The sequence below is a fragment of the Dermacentor variabilis genome, chromosome 3 (assembly GCF_050947875.1).
Source record: "Dermacentor variabilis isolate Ectoservices chromosome 3, ASM5094787v1, whole genome shotgun sequence".
In the NCBI taxonomy this organism is placed as follows: domain Eukaryota; kingdom Metazoa; phylum Arthropoda; class Arachnida; order Ixodida; family Ixodidae; genus Dermacentor; species Dermacentor variabilis.
Genome location: NC_134570.1, coordinates 211207575 through 211227961, shown reverse-complemented (window position 1 = coordinate 211227961; position 20387 = coordinate 211207575). Strand labels below are relative to the sequence as shown.

The following is a 20387-nucleotide window of genomic DNA, read 5'->3' as shown; positions in this document are numbered from 1 at the left end:
TGACACGGTGCGGTGTGTTCATGGCCACGGCTTCTGGGTGAAGTATGGCGCCGGGCACTGCTTTCGACCTACTCCATGTTTCTAACGGTAGGCTTTACTGATATTTTTTCTTACCCAGAAAATAAATTTTATATCCAGTGTCGGCGCACGGTGTCACCGCCGTTGCCTGTATGAGAAAAATGATCCCTAACCACGCAGGCCCTCTGCCTCACGCATAGGCGTGAATTACGCATAGGCGTAATTGAACATTTCAAAGTAAAATTCATCAGAAAACTCGTGAAGTACTACTTACACAGGAGGCACAGACATGATAGCGTCGGATTGTAATTTAAAGATCCGAGAGGACATATTTCTGTTATGCGGAAACTCTAACACAAGCACGTTTTTCAGCTGCCGTTTGAGGTCCGTCGAAGTGGGAGCGGCGCGCCCCTCTCGGTTTCTTGCAACACCATCCAGATGGAGTTCGCATCCGCCGCAGCGGCGGCGCTCGCCACGTGGGGGGAAGAAAGATAAAGAACCAGAAAACTCGCCTTCGTGCATAGCCTCACCGCCAACGTTTCCAGGTAAACACTACGGTTACACATGCTGCAGTTGCCGGGAAACGCGAGAAGCAATCAGGAATTATTGAATGCTTTCGTGCTCCATTCTTAAAGGCGAAGCTTCTTGCAAGTTTTTGGTTTCTCTTTACATTTGAGATTCATTTCGATAGCTTCGCCCTCTTTAGCGATTCGCCGGAACTTGAATTTCCGGGGCCAATCAAAAAGTTTTTTGTGTGCAAGCATGATGTCGCTATTGTTCATATTAGGTGTGTGTCACGGTGTCACGGACATTTTGTTATGACAGGTTCTCCAAAATGGGAGTGCCGAAGTGGAGTGTGAAAATTTATGTACAAATAAATCTGAAGATAATAATGGCTATATTTGGCTACAAATGTATTGTCTCATTTTTGTGTTTGGATACGTTTGGGCTACAATTTCTGTAGCTTTGGGCTACGCCGCCTTATCCAACCTGGCTACACTGCCCGCGGCATTCTTGGCTGCGGGAGCTGCGCCAAAGCGGCGGGTGTCTGTGCTTAATATTTGGTCGCTCTTAGCCAACATTGCGATAATTAAGCTCCTATGATATACTACGTAACTGCAGGATAATACTGCAGCGACTCCCTACACAGAGAACGCGTTTACGTGCTGCAAATACGGAGATTTCGTATATTTCCTTCTATGCTTGCAGGTTTGTCTCCGCAATTGTCCACACTTACGGGGCTGTTTCTGGCACACATTCAGCGCGCACTTCATTCTGGTCGGAGGTACTTAGTTAAGTGCGGCATGACGAACGTAAACGTGCTGCAAAACAGAACAAGCACGAGATGACGCGCATAACCAGGAGAACGAGGCCGATGTACACGGCTTGCTTATGCTAACGCTTTTCGTCTATCATTTACTTTCTTTTATTTCAAGCGTTGGATTTGCTTTACAAGACCACCTCCGTTTCTCTACTGTTTCCTTGTTAACATGAAATTAAATTTGGCAATTTATTCTGTATGCTCGCCGGCTCGTACATAAAAATTCTGCTTGCTGATCAAATAATATGTAGTTATAAATAAATAAAGAAGAAAGACAACTTATAAGGACCTAAACTTTTCACGTTTTACTGTCATTGAAGGCAACAGCAGTACTGATATTTAAAGTTAATAGAAGTATTCGCAGTACATCAAGCGTGGTATTTTAATGCAAACACACATATACCATCACCACAAACAATAAATGCTTGCTATAGTTTACGTAAGAATCCTACGTTAGGCCATATATTACGTATCCCACTGGAGGGCCATTTGCATATGATAGCATGATAAAAGTTACATGTTGAAGATTTATGGTAGGACGCACGGATTATACATCAAGGCTGTTGTAACAGTTAAAATTTCACGTAATACAGGCGTAAACGGCTAGACCAGTAATAGTTATATATTCATTTCAATCAAGAAAAAATAAATTTATGTATAAATGAGAAATTCCCTAAGAAGGAGGGCCGGGACAATTGTAAATGATGTACATGTAAGATTCAATGCTTCCGGCGTGTTGCCCGGACGCCTCCGCGTCATATCACCTCCAGACCTAGCTTTTTTCTCTCTTCTCATTGACCTTTCACACGTAAAGCCCCTGCACCTTTTTAGTCATACGGCGTAATCTTAGTAATGTCGTCACCGCATTACATCATCACCTCAAGTCTCCTAACCTTTCTCGCTTCTCATATTGATCTATCATACGGCGTAACGTCGTCCCCACATTGCATCATCGCTCCCGATGTTTCTTTTATTTCTCTTCGCTCATTCCGTAGTGACGCGCTTCCGCCACCTTGCTAGGCATTGCATCATTGCATCGATTCAGAGCCAATGAGGAGCGCCGTGTGAATCTCCGCATGGCTCCCATAGGTCGAGTTAATGCAGCCGCTCTTTTCGACTCTCGCGCCAAGGCGCCCTTCAGTTACGGCCCTTTCGGGTGGGCGACACTTTGGTCGTTGACGTCGTCATGGAAACATGGACAGCAGCCGCGCGGCACCTCCTTTCCAGAGCAGCTTCTTTAAAATTATTATAGCGACTTGTCCGGCCCGCTGCGCGCTTCCCCACCTCCCCCCTATGTCGCATGCGCAGTTTTTTTTCTGTTGCTTTTGCGTGTGCCCGCGGCGCGTTCTTAATGCACGCGTGCTCCGCCACGCAATAGGTTTTCTTTTTCAAAAAAAAAATACACACCGAATGGATGGTGCGCCACGCGCGAGTACACAAATAACGCCAATGCGTCCTTCAAAGCTTAAAGACACATTGGAATTGTTTGTTCCAGACTCCAGTGCTGTGAAGAACAAACCCCGTGCGGGATATAAAGAAAGAGCCTGCTGCTCTGTAGATGAGTACTCTTTTTCTAACTTTTGTTGTTACTGGCATACACTACGGTGCTTGATGCTCGCTCGCCCGTAGCGATGTGTTAAACCTGTTTGTTTTGCGCCGTCTTGTCTACGTGCCGTTCCCTGTTCGATGTTCAACGAGACGTACGCTCCGAGTGAATGCCGTTGAAGTTGGTGGTCCCTCGAAATCATGAAATAATTTAAATATGAAGCGTTAATAATCCTAGGACTAAGTTCATTCCGTTATCTAATTATTTTAAGGAAATATGAATATTTAAAGCAATATTAGTAATATGTGTATTCAGTAGGTGTTCTAGAGCGTTTGTGACGTGTTGATCTAGAGCCATTCAAAGAGCTTCGTACGCATGTGTGAATCGTTTTTTCACCATGAATAAGTTGAAACAAAAACGTTTGTTGTACTAGTTTTTCCCTACTTTGGAGTGTTGGTAAACCGGCTCATTTTCATAATTCAATCGATGAATCCATGAACTTGTACTTATTATAAATGAACCTTATTGCCTTCCACTGCAGCCTCTCTTATGAGTTCTTTTTGTGCGTAAATCAAACAATAAAGTAGTACTCCAGCACTGGTCGAACAAGCATTTTGTAGGCCAGCAGATTCGTAACCGCTGGCGCAAGACGAAGGCGTCTTCTATGTATCCTACCCCGTCTGACACGTGTGCAATGCATGATAAGCTGAGGGGGCGTAGCCCCACTTTCCTTTTTATCGTGGCATGATGATCTGATGGGCTTTGCCCAATTTTAGTGTATAATATAACTGTTCAATAAATCGGGGGCACTCGTGCTCTGGCAAACACAAGCATGGGGCCATGCTGATACATGGTGTCAAAAGTGGGATTCGAACCGACGCCCGGAAGACCGACATGGAAAGAGGAGTCACTTTGGTGCTCAGCCTATACATTAAATTCCACTTGAGGTTAAGTCGTTAACATGGGTTTCCCATCAGAGAGCGCGTGCTAAAGTGACACCTAAACATTTACCCTGAAATACACTAGTGTGAGATGTGTTATTATAATGTAAGTAAAATCAGATATCTGTTTCTTTCTACTTACTGTTAGAGTTACTGATGTTTAGACATTAAGAGTCCTCTCCCACTCCTAACTCCAAATAAAAGGTACAATTTTGTATATGATGATTATCATTGCAATTAACTATGCCGTACGAAAATCAACCGTCAGCTAATAGACAGATGTTACCGTTTAATCGCGAAGGCAAATCCCTTGTGTATACTGAAAACAAAACTGGGTTCAAATATTGGACAACGCTTAAGCTTCGCCTTCAAGAGTGGAACGCGATAGCGTTATCGCATCCCGTTCGCACGGCCCACTTATTCGCTCGGCATGCTCTTGAGTTACACAAAGACGAAACGTGGAACGAACCAAATACCTCGGTGTCACGGAGGGAGAAACGATTACGCGAGCCAAACGTCGTGATCGGCACGGACAGCCGGGCCGCGACGCGCCATGAAGGGGGACGCGATCATGGGGCTGACGCCTCGATGGGATTGTCCTCTATTTCGCATGGGAGCACCACGCAGACGCATGACTGCGCGCCAGCAGCGCGTCACGAATTTCAGGGGACGCTTTCCCACCAGATGTGCTACGGCGCAGCGATCACGTCAGAGGCATCCCGCATCGGACGCTGCACCTAGGAATCGCACTGTGAGCGGAAGGAGCAGCCGCATCGCCTAAACACGAGGGTTTGAGTGACGCACGCTGGAAGTTGGAAGGGGAAAGAGCGAGAAAGCTTATTAAACGCCAGGTTATTGAGGCATCCTCGCACCGGTCCGTGCACGGCCCCAATGCGCTCGAACGACACGAAGGGGAGAAGCGGGCGAGTGGCGCGCCACCTGGCGGGGCAGTGCCGTACACTGCGAGGAGCGGGTCTTCTGTGTTTGCCGCAAGATGGCCCTGCGTGTGCGCCAAGCGCAGAAGAAATGTAACGGAAACGTACTTCGCTACTGGTTTCACTCCTACTTCTGTAATTTACATGCTCATAAATACCAATATACCGCACACTATAACTTTCTACGGCCCATTTCTAAGGCAACACCGCATTCAGTAGAGGCGCTTTTGTCCCGCTTTGAGCCATGGAACTTGTGGCTAAGTGGTAGCGTTTCTGTCTCACATTCCGGAGGCCCTGGTTCCTTTCCCACTCAGCCCATCTTGCAAGTTGTTTTTTACGAATTTTCTTCGGGGATTTTTCGCCCACGGCCAACACCCCGACGCCGACACCGACGCCGACGACACCGGCTTTTCTGCGACATGAACTCCTTAATGCTGTCGCGTTAAAACACTGCTTTGGCGCACTCCAGGTGTAACAGGTGCTAAGTTCGAAGCTCCGTTATGAATATACACGATTTGAGAGTGGCAAACGCCGCACACTCACTCATGAGTCCCCTCGCTCGCATTCACTTACGCTCATTTCAAAGGCGTGAGCGTGATTGAGTGCCTGTGAGTGTAAGTGGAGGCGAGTGTGACTGAGTGCCTGTGAGTGTGGGCGTAGGTGAGTGCGAGTGCCAGCGAGTGTGAGTGAAGGTGGCTGTGAGTGTGAATGAGTACCATTGTGTATGAGTGGAGCCTAGTGCGAGTGCAAGTGAGTGCCAGTGAGTATGAGTGGTGGTGAGTGCGAGTGAGTGTGTGTAGGTGATTGGGAGTTCGAGTGAGGGCCATTGAGTGTGAGTGGAAGTGAGCGCGAGTGCGAGTGACTGCGACTGAGTGCGAGTGACTGCCACTGAGAGTGAGCGGAAGTGTGTGATTGCAAGTGATTGTGGGTGGAGGTGAGAGCGAGTGCGAGTGAGTGCCAGTGAGTGTGAATAGACGTGAGTGCAAATGAGTGTGAGTGGACATGTGAGTGTGAGCGTAAGTGGGCCCTTGTGAGTGTGAGCGGAGTTGAGCGTGATCGTTAGTGAGTGTGGGGCCTGGAAAAATTATGGTGAGTGAGTGTGAATGAGTCTTCTCCGACACTGCCGACCTATGAGAGTAAATGATTGGGGCAGTCATCAGTGAATTTATACCAACTAGTTGAATATGTGTTTAAAATTCTCGTGTAATTGGCGCCTCTCTGATTAATCGATGTCAAGCTCTAGAATTATGTTATCTGGAACAGATGATTTTTAGAAATTCTGTAAGACCTAAAAGTGATCACCCCGTATAAAAGCTGTGGTTAAAGGTACGTCTGACGTTTCCAGAATTATACCGCAATGTTAGACCGTAGTTGCAGTGCTACAGCGAACCTGTATATGGCCAGCCGATTTGTCCGTTCGTCTGTCACCTCTGTGCCGAAAACTTCTCCGGCGCAACCCTGTCTGCTTGCGCGAAAAAAAAAAGACAGGCTGCCTAAGCAAGGACGGCATTGCACTCCATCGTAACTGAGCGCAGGAGCAGCAGTTTCTCTCCGGTTCCGAAATGGGTAGGCCCCGCGTCATAGGTACTCCTGAGGGGCAGGCAGCTTTGAATCAGCAACGCCACGAGCCGAACAGGGAACGAGCTCGTCTACACCGTGCCGATACTGCAGCCCAGGAACAAGATCAGGCTCGAGCAGCCGAGCGCAACCTGCAACTTCGTACCGTTGATCCTGAAGCCTACCAAGCCGTCGTTTAATGAACCGTCGGGATTAACCTAGTGATAAACTTCGGGGCAGCACGTATCAGCTTCGCTGCTTAACCATCTGTACGGAGTGTTTGGGCGGGGATGTTTTCTAATGAAACCATGTCTGACGTATCTTATTGGTTTCAGCATGTTTCTTCTTAAGATACGTCGGGCGTAAGCATGCAGAACCTTAAAAAGAACCTTAGAAACACCATTCCACCTTTTCAGATAAGAGCTAGATGTCCCCAATTTCCAATCTTTGTTCGCCTCGACCCTTGGCCACAGCGAAAGAAAGGTTGGCGACGCCAATCCAGGAGTTTATTTCAGGGACAATGAAATTTTGACTATAAAATGAGAACCATGTTCATAAAGTAACACCTATATTTACCAGGACTAACGGTGATCAAAATTCGGCCCTAGTTTTATTTATTGACGAATGAAACTCGCTACCCTCAAACATTGTCTCGCTTACGGAATCATTCTTTCACGCAACACTGTTAACCTTTCTAGAGTGTATCAACCTGTCTGAACCCACATATGCTTGAATATTCAGTTAAACAGTGTTTTCACGTGCTTTGGTATTGTGTAACATTAATTCCGTTTCATCTTAAATGTATAGTTCTAGATTGTTTACGTAAGTCATTATTCGACTGTATCTTTAAAGTACTGTTTTGATTGGCACGGGTCGTCTCCCTCGCGTTGTAAGTTCTTAAGCGTTTTGACGCTACCAACTATTGTAGAAACTCTGTTTCTCTTTTCTTTCTTTTGTTTCTTTTTTCTCTTTCGATTGTTCCTGTCCGACGTTTAGATTTTCTCGTTGTCCCTAAGTTCTTCCTATATTTGCATTGTACACATTGCACTTACGCTTGAACTTATTTGTCCTCCCCTCAGTAATGCTTTAAGGGGCCTTATGGTATTCAAATAAATAAATAAATAAATAAATAAATTGAAGGCTTGGTTTTCTTTCGGCAACGCCAATTTTGTTTAGACGCATTATTGCTTTCATTATTCGTTCATTCTAATAAAGCCATTACCAACAATCTACTTATTAATCCTCATGGTAACTACGTATTCCGAAATTTTCTCTGCATTTCTTTTTTACATTTGTTTCCGAATTTCGTATTGAACTACCCAGTATGTACCACTAATATCTTTACTCTGCATCGACGTCTAAGTCAGTACTCAAACCTAGTAACTGTGTCTCGCAATAAATACCCTTCCTGAAGGCATTATGGCTAGGAAAAAAAATCTATTCAGGATAATCATATACATGATATGTGACACTACGTTCACGCATTTTGTATTATATGCTTGTCAATAAAATTGGGCAGTAGCTTTCAGAAGCATTCTTATTGTCACTTTTGGACACAGACACGATTTTAGGAATATTATAGTGAAGGGGGAGCTGGCTTTATGATAATGACTATTGCAAACTGGGGTACAAAATTTTGTAAGACACGTGTTCTTTTTTTTACACTTGAGAGCAGATATTATTGACACCTAAATGGCTGGATATTTCGAGGTTATTCGCGAGGCCTGTAGTACCATCATAGGTGAAATCGATGCGCGTCATGTACTGGCAGCCGAACTCAGTATAGAGGAATAAAGAAAAGGTATTCTATTGCGAATATGAACGAAAAAGTACTTGTCAAATACTACTGGAGATTCAATGCAAGTAAGTGGCACTTGATTCGATCCATCTAACGAATTACGGTGCGGACCGGTATCAGATGATCTACCCTGCCCAATTTTTGTGGGGTTGGATTAAAGAAGGCTTGATGCATGGTGAGAAAAGATACTGCTATTTAGCATCACGTATATTTGTGCAGTAAACTTTAAAACGTAGGTTATTTGTCTCCCTAACCGTTGTTGATCGTGGAGCTTCGCACTCGTTAGCCATCAAATGTACTTAATGAACCAGGGGTACGTGTTATGTTGTTAGCGGTGTATACTTTTGCACTATTGCCCATAGCGTTTCCCTAAATTGAAGGCCAATTGCGTTAACTGTCAAAAGGCAAAACAAAGATAACGATGTGCCAAAAATAAACGTCTCAAGTTCATCGTTTATTCTGTTATAATCACCATCGTTGTAGTCACGGACAGTGGCACTTGAAAAATGCAAGAGGGAAATGATGGTGAGCTAAATTAGATTCTAAAGCCAAATAATTAAATTCGTTCGAGAATTCTTTCATGGGGCTAGCAAGACATTACCCTAAACTTTTCAGGGAATGGGAGGTAATCATAAACAACAATGCCAGAGAAACCAAGTCACTTGACTACCAATAACTGGATGACAGTTAATTCCTGTCAAATAGAGGAACTAATATGACCAAAAAAATAAACAGTAGCTTGACATATTCTTGGTCCTTCTCTAATACTCAAGTGTACTATAACTAATACTATTGCGAGGTTCAACAAGCGCCGATTCAACGAGGGAGGGCAATAAGAACCTACAATCGACTGTCTGTTGCTACAGGTAGGCAAGCGACCGGACGATCTCACTAATAGAATTTCTGTAAAAAGAAAACGTAATATATTTTCTTCTTTTCTTTGTTTCCCACCGTCTTCAGCATCTCCGGATGACCTTACGGGGGGACGGTCTATACTGAGACAACGCATAAAATGACAAAAGCTTTATAGCAAGCTCTATAAAGACGAAGGACGGGCTGCAAAGTAAACAAAAAGTGCCCATTGGTGACTAAGTTTGAGTCGGCAAGACCAGGGGTTTGTTACCAGAGCGACATTTTGTTTAAAAGACTAAATAAAGTCGTCCAGCAGCGGGCCCCTCTTTCAACCGCAATGATGGGAGGACATGAAACGAAGCCACGGTACGCAAAGTACCAGGGCCTAGCACTAAACTGAATCACCTTTAGCCTAGTGGCTCTTCGCGCAGGGCGAGGTTCTGCATTTATTTCCAGCGAAGCATTATTCCGCCAAATCACTCAACACTCTCACGCTACTTTTGAAGGGATCAACATGTACCTCTATGGCAAATTTATACAACTTGCTCCACTAGAAGCCACATCTACTTACGGGAAGAGTAAGAAGCAACTTAAACTCGGAACTGAATGCCCGTGCAAATCCTTGGAATTCCACGAACTGTTTGATGTTGTTCGCTAAAAGGACAGGCTTTTCATATTTTTTTGAGAAACTGGGATGAACATCCACATGACTGAGAGCCCATCGATGGCTCAACAAAAATGCCTTGCCAGTACACGGACGATGTGAGGTCGTTCAGTAAGGGAAACGTTGACAACTGCAATCGTTGGTCCAAAGGACGACAAAGCAAAATCAGAGACTGAGAAATGTATCGGATTTTGGAGAAATACCATCAGACATTATTTGCTGTGTAGACAAACCATACAAGATTACCAGCAACGTTGAAACGACGATGGTAATGGCGATGGCGGTTGCCACGTGGGTGGCGGTTGGCGTTCTTGCGGCCGGCGTTCTTACGGGTTGTCGGTGACAGGCGCTTTGGCATCCCTTCCGAACCTAGAATACGGCGTGCCTCGAAAAGTAGCAAGTCTATTGCTCGCGAGCGAGGCTGTGGCGTGCCGAGACGAAACCCGGGCACTGTGTCCTGGGTGTCATCCATATCAGGGTCCAACCAAGGGCCGAAACGGCCGGCTACAGGTGCATACCTTCTCCCCGCGGAGCCCTAAAAAGGGCTACGCCCAAGAGCGCTGTCGTGGGAGAAGGTTAACAAGTAGCTAGGGCTAGGGATAAAAAAAGTAAACCTCTCACATTGAGGGCTGTAGCGAGTGCCGTGGTCGTCGGAGCGAGGGGGAATACGACCGCTCGCTACGAGTGTCCGGGAGCGTCTCCACTGGTTACACCCACTGCAGTGCAAAGACCTCTCCCATATTTCTCCAACTACCCCGGTCATGTACTAATTGTGGCCCTGTTGTCCCTGCAAACTTCTTAAGCTCATCCGCCCCCCTAACTTTCTGCCGTCCCCGGCTACGCTTCCCTTCCCTTGGAATCCAATCCGTAACCCTTAATGACCATCGGTTATCCTCCCACCTCATTACATGTCCTGTCCATGGCAATTTCTTTTTCTTGATTTCAACTAAGATGTCATTAACTCGCGTTTGTTCCCTCACCCAATCTGCTCTTTTCTTATCCCTTAACGTTACACCCATCATTCTTTCCATAGCTCGTTGCGTCATCCTCAAATTAAGTAGAGGCATTTTTGTAAGCCTCCAGGTTTCTGCCGCGTACGTGACTACTGGTAAGACACAGCTTTTATACACTTTTCTCTTGATGGATAATGGCAACCTAATGCTCACGATCTGACAATGCCTGACAAACGCACCCCAGCCCGTTCCCATTCTTCAGATTATTTCAGACTCATGATCCGGATCTGGAGGATGTATTTACTACCACCTTAAACAAGCGGTTCTTTCCCCACCATAATTTTCATTCTTAATGTAGTGCGTTTTCTTTGTACCGAACAACTTCTATACATGTGCAACCTGTCGAAAATCATCATTATTCAGAGTCATTTTTCTATAAGGACTGCACGCATCACTAACACAAGATCCAGACTTTGCTTACAGTCTTATAGCAATAAAAATTATGCGGACGCTCCACACGCATAGTCGACGTTGAAATGACGATACTGTCTCGCATACAATTCAAGTGCCAGGAGATAGACATGGAGAGGAAGACCGATGCAATTCAAAGGACAGGAGACATCTGATCTCGAGACAGGGCGCGCGGTGCACTAAGATTCGTTCCTGCGCAGTTGGCGCTCGGCCGCCAGCAGTTGGACTTCGTGCTCGAGCAAGTCCGGAAACGTGTCGCACGTACCGACATTTGTGTTAGTGGCTGGGTTTTTGATCTGTGTGCTATGAGCCAAAGGTAACGATCCACGCTGTGTATTCTGCGTGTAGAAAAGTGCCGCAATACTGTAGTATGAACCCGAGCGATTGCCCCCCGTTATTTTCTTCTATCAGGAGTCAAGTGATGCTGTGCCCATGGAACAGAAGCAAGTGATTCAGACAATGCTGGTGAGTTTATTTTATACACATTCGCTTCCACCGTACGTTGCTCAGCTAAATTTCAACATTGATGTAGATGGCTCGGAATAACTATCAGTAACCCTTAAATGACAAATATCGGTAAATGCATGTGCCAGCACACCATGCCACTAGACGAATAAATAGACGACTCACTGAAGGTAGAAACACACAACGAACACGGAATATAAACTTTAAGGAAGCAAGTATGAATAGCTATGACCATGTGTATTACCTCTAGTTTCTGCTGCACAAATATGAAAAAAAAATGTTTGTATTGGCTTTTCACGTTTTGAAACCTTGTAAGCAAGAAGCAAGTGGTGCCCATGCCGATTTTGTGGATGAGGTGGAGCTGAGCTGGTCATGAGATGCGAAGCGCAGTCAGAAAGTGCTCTGTTCTCTCTGTCTCTGTCTCTCTCTCTCTCTCTTCTCTCTCTCTCTCTCTCTCTCTCTCTCTATATATATATATATATATATATATATATATATATATATATATATATATATATATATATATATATATATATATATATATATATATATATATATACTGGCACACATGCTATATGTTTATTCGGTTACCGTTTTCACCGGTTAACAAATGTTAAACGCTATCGGTCGGAACAAAGGCGCCTGCCGTTAACGGAAGTTCCTTGAACATTATCGATAGTTGTATTAGTTGGCTTTTGTTACCAAAACTTTTGTGATTTGACTGCATGCGCGACGCGAATCGGGTAATACTTTCTGGAAGCCACGCGATTACCAGCGAATAAGCTCGAACCATCGACGGGTCATGTATGAAATCCGACGTGCTTGACTCGCGGAACAGGTTTTCACTATCGCCAACTGTGATCGCCGCTATGGTTGAGGTTTGAGTGTCACTTGTTTTGCTGGGCAAAGGATCGCGAAATAGAGAGTCTACGTTTCGAAGTCACGGTTTTGACAGTGTGTCATTCTACGCCGTCAAGACAACGCGACAACGTATATACAGCTTGGGCCACATAATTTCAGCCAAAGATTTAAAAATGAAAGGCACTTAGGACGCGAGTTGAACCGAATGCATAATGTTGGCACTGGCCTATAGTTACGCAGACTACCATTATTTTCACCTTCACTGGCGGATTGGTTATGTTTAAATTATATAATATTTAAGTATTGGCTGCTCACCCCAAGCGTGATCCGCGAAGTTGTAGAGCACTTTGAAAAACCTCGCAATAAATTTTTCCCAGCACGATATATCTCACGCGGTCATTTATTCCGAGTCACAAAGAAATCGCGCGAAATATGAAAAAAATACCACGTGACGGGGCGATTGCGCACTGTTATTGTGCTAACAAGGTCGGCAGCAGCAACATTGGCCGACGACAGGGTGCTATGTCTGGTGTAGATATCTGGGCAGACGGCTTTTATCCCATGACGGCGCAAATACGTGCTACTAGCCGAGCGGTGCCGAAGCGATGAAGCGTCTAAGGAGACGAAAGAGAACAAGAACAAGAAGTGAGGCGGGCAGACAGGACACAAGAGTAGAGAAGTGGACAACACGAACGCCTACTATCAACTGAAGGATGCACTGAGGCGAAAAAAGAAGACACAAAACTCATCTGCGCATGCTCAAGAATGGTAACACGACGTGTCAGTCGGGTACACGTGCTGGTCTACGTGAGAGATAACTGTTAAGGCACTTAATCTCTTCCTTATGTAAAGTAATCGAAGGCTGACTCACGCACGCACTTCCAGCATTAAAGATATGCCATGCCATATACCCATAAAGAAGAAATTCCTTTTCGTGCTATAGTGTCAGAGAAAGGGACTTGGCAGGTCTGTGTCGCCAGTTACCTACAGAACTGCTTAGCTTCACTAGTTTTTTCAGACCCCTTTTGCTTACGTAGTTCTCAGGCACTAGTTCAGTATTTGAGAGAGGAAAATTCTGGTGATTGTACAGCCTTTAGTATGGATATCGAAGACCTGTATTATTCCTTGCCGCATGACGGGTTACTAAATTCCGTAAATGAGTGCATTAAAGAACAAGTGCAAGAATCGGCTTTTATTGACAGATGCGGTGTTTCCACGGCAGCTTTTCTAGACATTGTTTCAATGTACTTGAAGTCGACGCTGATTGGATGGAGAGATGGCGTTTTTCTGCAGAAATCAGGCATTTGTATTGGCTCAAAGGTTTCCCCTATTCTTAGCAACATTTACCTGAGTAAGGTTGACAACTGCTTAGAGAAAGCCTTAGGTGCTAGCGTTATCAAGATATTTCGGTACGTTGATGATTACCTGATTTTCTGCAATAGGGAAGAATTCGATTCCTTTGCTACCTCAGTAAGTGATCAATTTAAACTTAATGGGCGAGGATTAAAGTTTACCAAGGAATTTCCTCAGCGACGCGTAATTCAGTTTCTTGACATTTCCTTGATCTTCGAACAAAACCATGTTTGTTGGCAGTACTCCCCAAGGTCTTCGAAGCCGTTGCTAAACTTTCAATCCAAGCATTCTAAATTAGCAAAAACGGAGTTGCCATGTCGTGCCTTAAGTCTTCCCTCACCAGATCCTGCACGCATAAAATGAGCGCCAGTTTTAATGCGCAGGCCCGCCGCCTACTAGAAGCAGGTTATCCTAAAGTAGCGGTGGCCACTGTGGCTGAGCGCCTAAAGAAGTCGGTTTCGAGACGGACGGACGTGATTACGGAAAGCAGTAGTAGCAAAAAAAAAGAGTAGTGGCTATTCCGTATATTCATTCAGTGTCGCACAGGCTTAAAAAAAGTTGCAAGTAGATATGATGCTAATGTTGCTTTCACTGCTCCCAATAAGCTAGGCAAGATATGTGCTGCCGTACAGAATAAAAAGGAGCGGGTAAAAGGCATAAAACGAACAGATATTTGTCCAGTGAAGCACAATAAGAACAACAGTTTTACTGACTGTCGTATGGGTGTGGTGTATACAATTCCCCTTAGCTGTGGCCAGTTCTACGTAGGGCAAACGGGACGGTGTATCAATCGGAGGCTAATGGAACATAAAAGGTCGTTAACTGGTGGGTCGCCTTCTAATCTTTCGCTACATTGCCGAGATTCTAACTGCACGCCAGAGTTAGATAAATGCGCGATATTGTACAGGCATGAGAATGAAGATACGCGTCTTATGGTAGAGGCATGGCATATCTTTAATGGTGGAAGTGCGTGCGTGAGTCAGCCTTCGATTACTTTACATAAGGAAGAGATTAAGTGCCTTAACAGTTATCTCTCACGTAGACCAGCACGTGTACCCAACTGACACGTCGTGTTACCATTCCTGAGCATGCGCAGATGAGTTTTGTGTCTTCTTCTTTTTTCGCCTCAGTGCACCCTTCAGTTGCCAGTCGGCGTTCGTGTTGTCCACTTCTCTACTGTTGTGTCCTGTCTGCCCGCCTCAGTTCTTTTTTGAATAATGAATCCTTACCAACTAGCTCAGCTTTCTGTCGTTCTAAGAACAGGAACATAGCTTAATTTTTTGATGATTTTAATGGGCAAGGGCTGGCGGCCTGCCGATGGAGCGTAATGGGGTTGAATGGGAGGCGGAATTATGGCTGAAATAATTTTTCTGCGACTTTCAATCCAAAAAGCGCCCTTTGATTATAATGCGTGTTCGAAGAGGTCACCACCTGCTGCAATGCACATTTGGCATCTCATAGGCAGATTTTCCGATGCGTTCTTCATCTTTGCATCAGGAATGGAATTGAAAACTTGTCTTATTTACTTTTCTTTTAGGTTCTCTGATGTTGTCGTTGGCGGCCGGTATACTTGATCCTTGACGTAGCCCCCGAGAAAGAAATCGAAGGGAGTTAAATCTGACGACCGTGCCGGCTAAGCAATGGGCCCATGCCGTCCAATCCACTGCTGCGGGAATACTTCATGCAGCCATTTGCATGTTTGACTGCTGCCATGCACGGGAGCACCATCACGCTGTCGTTGACGTATCCTTCTCCTGTAAGCGCGTTATCAAAAAACACGGGGCCAATGATAGCGCTACCGTAAATTCTACACCAGACATTAACCGCCGCTGATATTGGAGATGTGTCTTCAAAACGCAGTGAGGGTTTTCGTCGCTCCAATAAGGAGCGTCGTGGATGTTCACTAAAACATTACGTCAGAATCTAGTTTCATCGGTTCACTGTATTTTGTTTACAAAGCCTGGGTCCACTTTCGGCTTGATTATAATACCGTTTGCAAAGTCCTTTCGATATTGGAAATCACGGGGCTCCAACATCTGGTGCAGCTGCACATGGTATTGGTGAATTTGCCTCTTCTTCAGTGCTCTCCACAATGAAGACTTTCACACTCCAACTTCAGCACCCACACTACGAACGCTTGCATATGGGTGTCAAGAAAACTTTGATAGAATATCTATCTCCATGTAATCGCCCGGTATTGAAGATTTATGTCGTTTCTTCGTAAAAGTCCCAGTCTCTCTCAGCGCTTCATATGCACGCATAATCGTCATTGAGTTTGGATGCGTACCTAAATGCCAGCGTTGAAAAAGCTGCACTGCGCGCCTTCTATGTCCACTTCACGCACATAGAGCCAAAACTATATTCGCTCTTTCCTCAATGGAGTAAGCCATATCTGGCGTTCAACGTTGGTAACAGCCAAATAGCATTGCTGCGGAGAACACGCAGGGACACGGGCGCTTGAGAAGCACTCGATATGTCTCACTTCGCTGGGTATGGTTCAAACGACGTAGATGAGGTATGATCTACATCCGGTAAACTGGAACAGCCCGCGAGCGCACTTTCTGAGGAACTGACGCGCCGGTCATGGTGCACAAGTGAGAATCCAGACGCGGTTACCCGATACTGCATCCACGAAGCCATGTGCACGTGCGGAGTGCGAGATTGAAAAAGAATGTCTGGTAGACACTAAGTGCGAGAAGCAGAACAGACGGCGCCAGTGCTAAAAGAGTCAGCGTCTGAAGAAAACTTGCTTAATATTTCTTGAATACAGCCAAGGTTTTTTACCATTACTTAGTTTTGTCCTCTTGAGATTCATCCGCTATTATTGGAGCCCTGAGGTTTAAAGTAGCAACATCATCGTTCAATTCGAAAACTACTACGAGGTCATTCTTGTACAAAGGCAAAATTGTAGCAGCCGTCATCGCCTTCCATCGTTCCCCCGTGCTTCGCCATTTATATCTTTCAAGCAGAATGAAGATACTGCATTCGTCTTTTCTTTTTCGTGGCTTTAGACGCTTTGTCGCTTAGGCAACACTCGGCCAGCAGTATGCATTTACACCGTCATGCGATCAGAGCCAGGCGCATGCCCAGATACCTACACCAGACATAACGCCCTGTCGCGGGCCAGTCTCGCTGCAGCCGACCTTGTTCGTCTATCGCACGCCTGAGAGCAGCACAATAACAGTGCGCAAGCGCGCCGTCACGTGGCATTTTTTTTCATATGTCGCGGGCTTTCTTTTGAACGAGGAAAAAGAGACCACGCGAGATATAGTGGGTTGGAAATAATTTGTTGAAAGGTTTCCCAAGGTGCTCTCTAGTTTTGCGTGTCACACTTGGGGTCCGCAGTCAATACTTAAAAAGTTGATTATTTAAACATAGCTAATCCGTTAGTTAAGGGGAACATAAAGAATAGCCTGAGTAACCCTACTCTAGTGCCAACATTATGCATTCGGTGCAACTCGCGTCCCGAGTGCTCTTGTTTCATTTTTAAAACTTGGGCTCAAAATACGTGGGACAATCTGTATATATATATATATATATATATGTGTGTGTGTGTGTGTGTGTGTGTGTGTGTGTGTGTGTGTGTGTGTGTGTGTGTGTGTGTGTGTGTGTGTGTGTGTGTGTGTGTGTGTGTAAGGCAAAGAACACGACTTTACGGCCTTTACGGGCGCGCGATTGGTCTTCATCGGAGTAATACAGGCATGCATCGGTGGCAGTTTATAAGGCTCCACAATTACGCGTGTCATTGCTGATGAGAATGATAGCGCCAACAATATTTACACTAAGGTTACATTTATTTGTCTTATTTATTTAAGAATACTGCAGGCTATTGCTTGGCCCAAGCATGAATAAATTTACTTTGTTACATAATCAAGAGATAAACTAACTGTTAGATAATCTAGCCGTCACTTTGTCCAACGCAATCGTTACTATTTCAGCAGCTTGACTGACTGTGGGCGTGGTTCCTTTTGAGCACCTAATGTCGAAGTTATTAGCAACAAACATGATTACATTGGAGGAACATTACGTGAGCCAATGCAGGTATAAATAGGTGGATGCTGCCATTAGCATAAAATGTTGCTTACTTTGAGCATCTTTGATAGGGTTTAATTAAAACGTGTTCTTATGATGTCACGTCGAAGCAAGTGTTGCGCACTGCTGATGTTTAATGTCAGCTTTAAGTCACTTTGGGCGCCAGCACTGAACAGGTTAGTGTTTACTGACTGACATTCAGAATAACCCGATGCTCATGGTTTGCACCACTGAAACCAACTAAACATTCAATATAAATGACTTGACTTGATTCAAGTAGCAGCTGTACGATCAGAAAATTATTGATGTGTCTCTTTCTTACAGCTTTGTGTGCGAGATGCAGTGCCTTCGGTATTGGTGATGAAGCATCTGATTGCTTACATGTTGAAAATAAGTGGCTGAAGCTATACATGACTTTATCATCGCCAGCTTAGTTGCCTGCCTGGTGCCAGCAACAATTACTCTTTCCCTCTTCTGTCGTGTCAATTTCTACAAATAAAACATGGTTTGGACGTCGTCCTCATTATTATTTTGATATTTGTTTGTATTTGTTTGGAACTTCCCTGTTTGAATTATGTCTCTGTGTATCTCGGTTTAATGTATGTGTGAATGCATGCATGTCCACCCGGAACATTTTTCTCGTAAACTTGTGCCACTGGGCAGTACACATTCCATCGGGCCCAACTTGCTCCACAGGGTGTTCATTTTTATCTGCAAAAAATTTTAAATGAGAAAAATATAAATCACGGTAACGTTATGTTTACCATTCGTGTGTACAGATTAGCAGCATCTAGATATAGAGCTATTTCCGCGATTACGTGAGTAATTAGCGAGGTTACTGTAAATAACTTTCTAATTATCAACAATAGGTGGATACAGGACATGAGTACTTTGGCGACCGTCCTCGATAATACCTATGCCAACGATCAAATTTTGAATAGCGGAGTTTGCGTGGGAGCTACGCGAACTGTTGCCCTTGGCAGTCTCCTTGAAATCAAAACTCGCTGGATAAAGAGCGTCTGTGTCGTCGATGTCGCCACCCACCCGCCTTTCGTCATGTCTCCGAGTCACCGCAGGTCCGGCCCCGCTAGCAATTTGCGTTATCTCCTTGCTGACTGCGGCGTTGGCCTATCGATTCAGGCCGGCGGGCCGCCAAATTTACTTGGTCGTTCCGTTGGGCGCCAAGCGTCCACTTCCACCGACGAAATGCTGTTTCAGGCTTTAGTTGAGTACGACGTTTAGTCAAAATTCCCTTTCTCCGGGAAAGCTGTCTCAAACGCGCACGTGCGAGTTGTGTAAATTCAAACGCGCATACCAAAACAGATAGGAACATAAGCCACCGAGTGAATGAAAAAAAGGAATGCGATATGTTGGACGCTACAGACTAATATGACGCCGTGCCTGCAGCCTAAAAGCCCAAAGAACGTGGTTGGCGTTACAGCGGCAACGTACCACCCAGGGGAATGACGAAGTCAATTTGGCGGCCCGCCACCATGAAGCGCTAGGCCAACGCTGCACACAGCAAGGGGATAACGCAAGCTGCTAGCGGGGTGGACCGCCGGTGACCTCGGAGTCTTGACGAGAGGCGGGTGGGCGACGACATCGACGACACAGACGTTCTTTATCCAGCGAGTTTTGATTTCAAGGAGCCTGCCAGGGGGAATTATTCGCGTAGCTTCCTCGCGAAGTTCACTATTCAAAATTTGATCGTTGGGATAGGTAGTGTCGAGGACGGGCGCCAACGTACTCACTGTAGCCACCTATTGATGATAATTAGAAAGGTATTTACAGTATCCTCGCTAATTACGCACGTAATTGCGGAAATTGCCCTATATCTAGAGGCTGCTAATCTGTACACACGAATGGCAACCATAACGTTACCGTGATTTATGGTTTAGTAATGTGAAAAAATTTAGTGCAGCTAAAGAAACAACCCTGTATAGGAGTGTGTACAGGTATGTGGTGCTTTTCCATTAACCTCATTGATTCAAACTTGACTCAGAGTATTTGCCGCTAGGTATGTGACGCTCTTCTATAAACCTCTTTGACGACAGCTGGAGTCACGGGGCATTTGACTTTCGGTGTGTGCCTCCATTCATAATGATAATTACATAAATGATTTATGAAAAACTATGCACCAACCATAAGACATATTGCCAATACCAATAACATCACAAATTATCTCTAAAATTCGGATGTACCTCTCTTACAATGGAACATTGGGTTATCTTCTTTCCTGCACGTGATGCAAGATTGCGCAGAGAAGTGTAATACCGGGCAGACGCGTGTGTCTAACTGTGCGTACTTTGTGCGTTTAAGTCCGTGTAGATTTAAGCGAAGGCGTTTAGGACGTGTTTCTTTCATTCTCAACAAAGGGCTTACAGATGTTACTTTTTCTGACAATCAGAAAAAAAGTGTATTCTCAGAGAAACCCTCCGCCTGATTCAAAATATCGTTACGGAGCAGTGGCGCATTGTGGGACAACGAACAAAGCCGACGATTCGTCGACAAGAGCGTGCGGCTGGTTGGTGTAGCTATCTTGTACAGGCAGCGTTGCTGCACCTTGCATATACAGGTATACATTTGTATATACTTGTATATACACCTCCGTTTCACCATT

At 45.0% G+C, this 20387-nt stretch overlaps 1 protein-coding gene across 1 annotated transcript in view; it reads left to right on the top strand.

Annotated features, from left to right (window-relative positions):
• LOC142574416 (uncharacterized) overlaps positions 1–18296 on the top strand; it is a 168910-nt gene extending 150614 nt beyond the window's left edge. Inside the window, exons 8-9 of the mRNA XM_075683504.1 lie at positions 11468–11521; positions 18092–18296. Of these exons, the coding sequence (XP_075539619.1) occupies positions 11468–11521; positions 18092–18169 (132 nt within the window). The 3' untranslated portion in view covers positions 18170–18296. The remainder of the gene's footprint in view (positions 1–11467; positions 11522–18091) is intronic.
• Positions 18297–20387: the final 2091 nt, after the last annotated feature.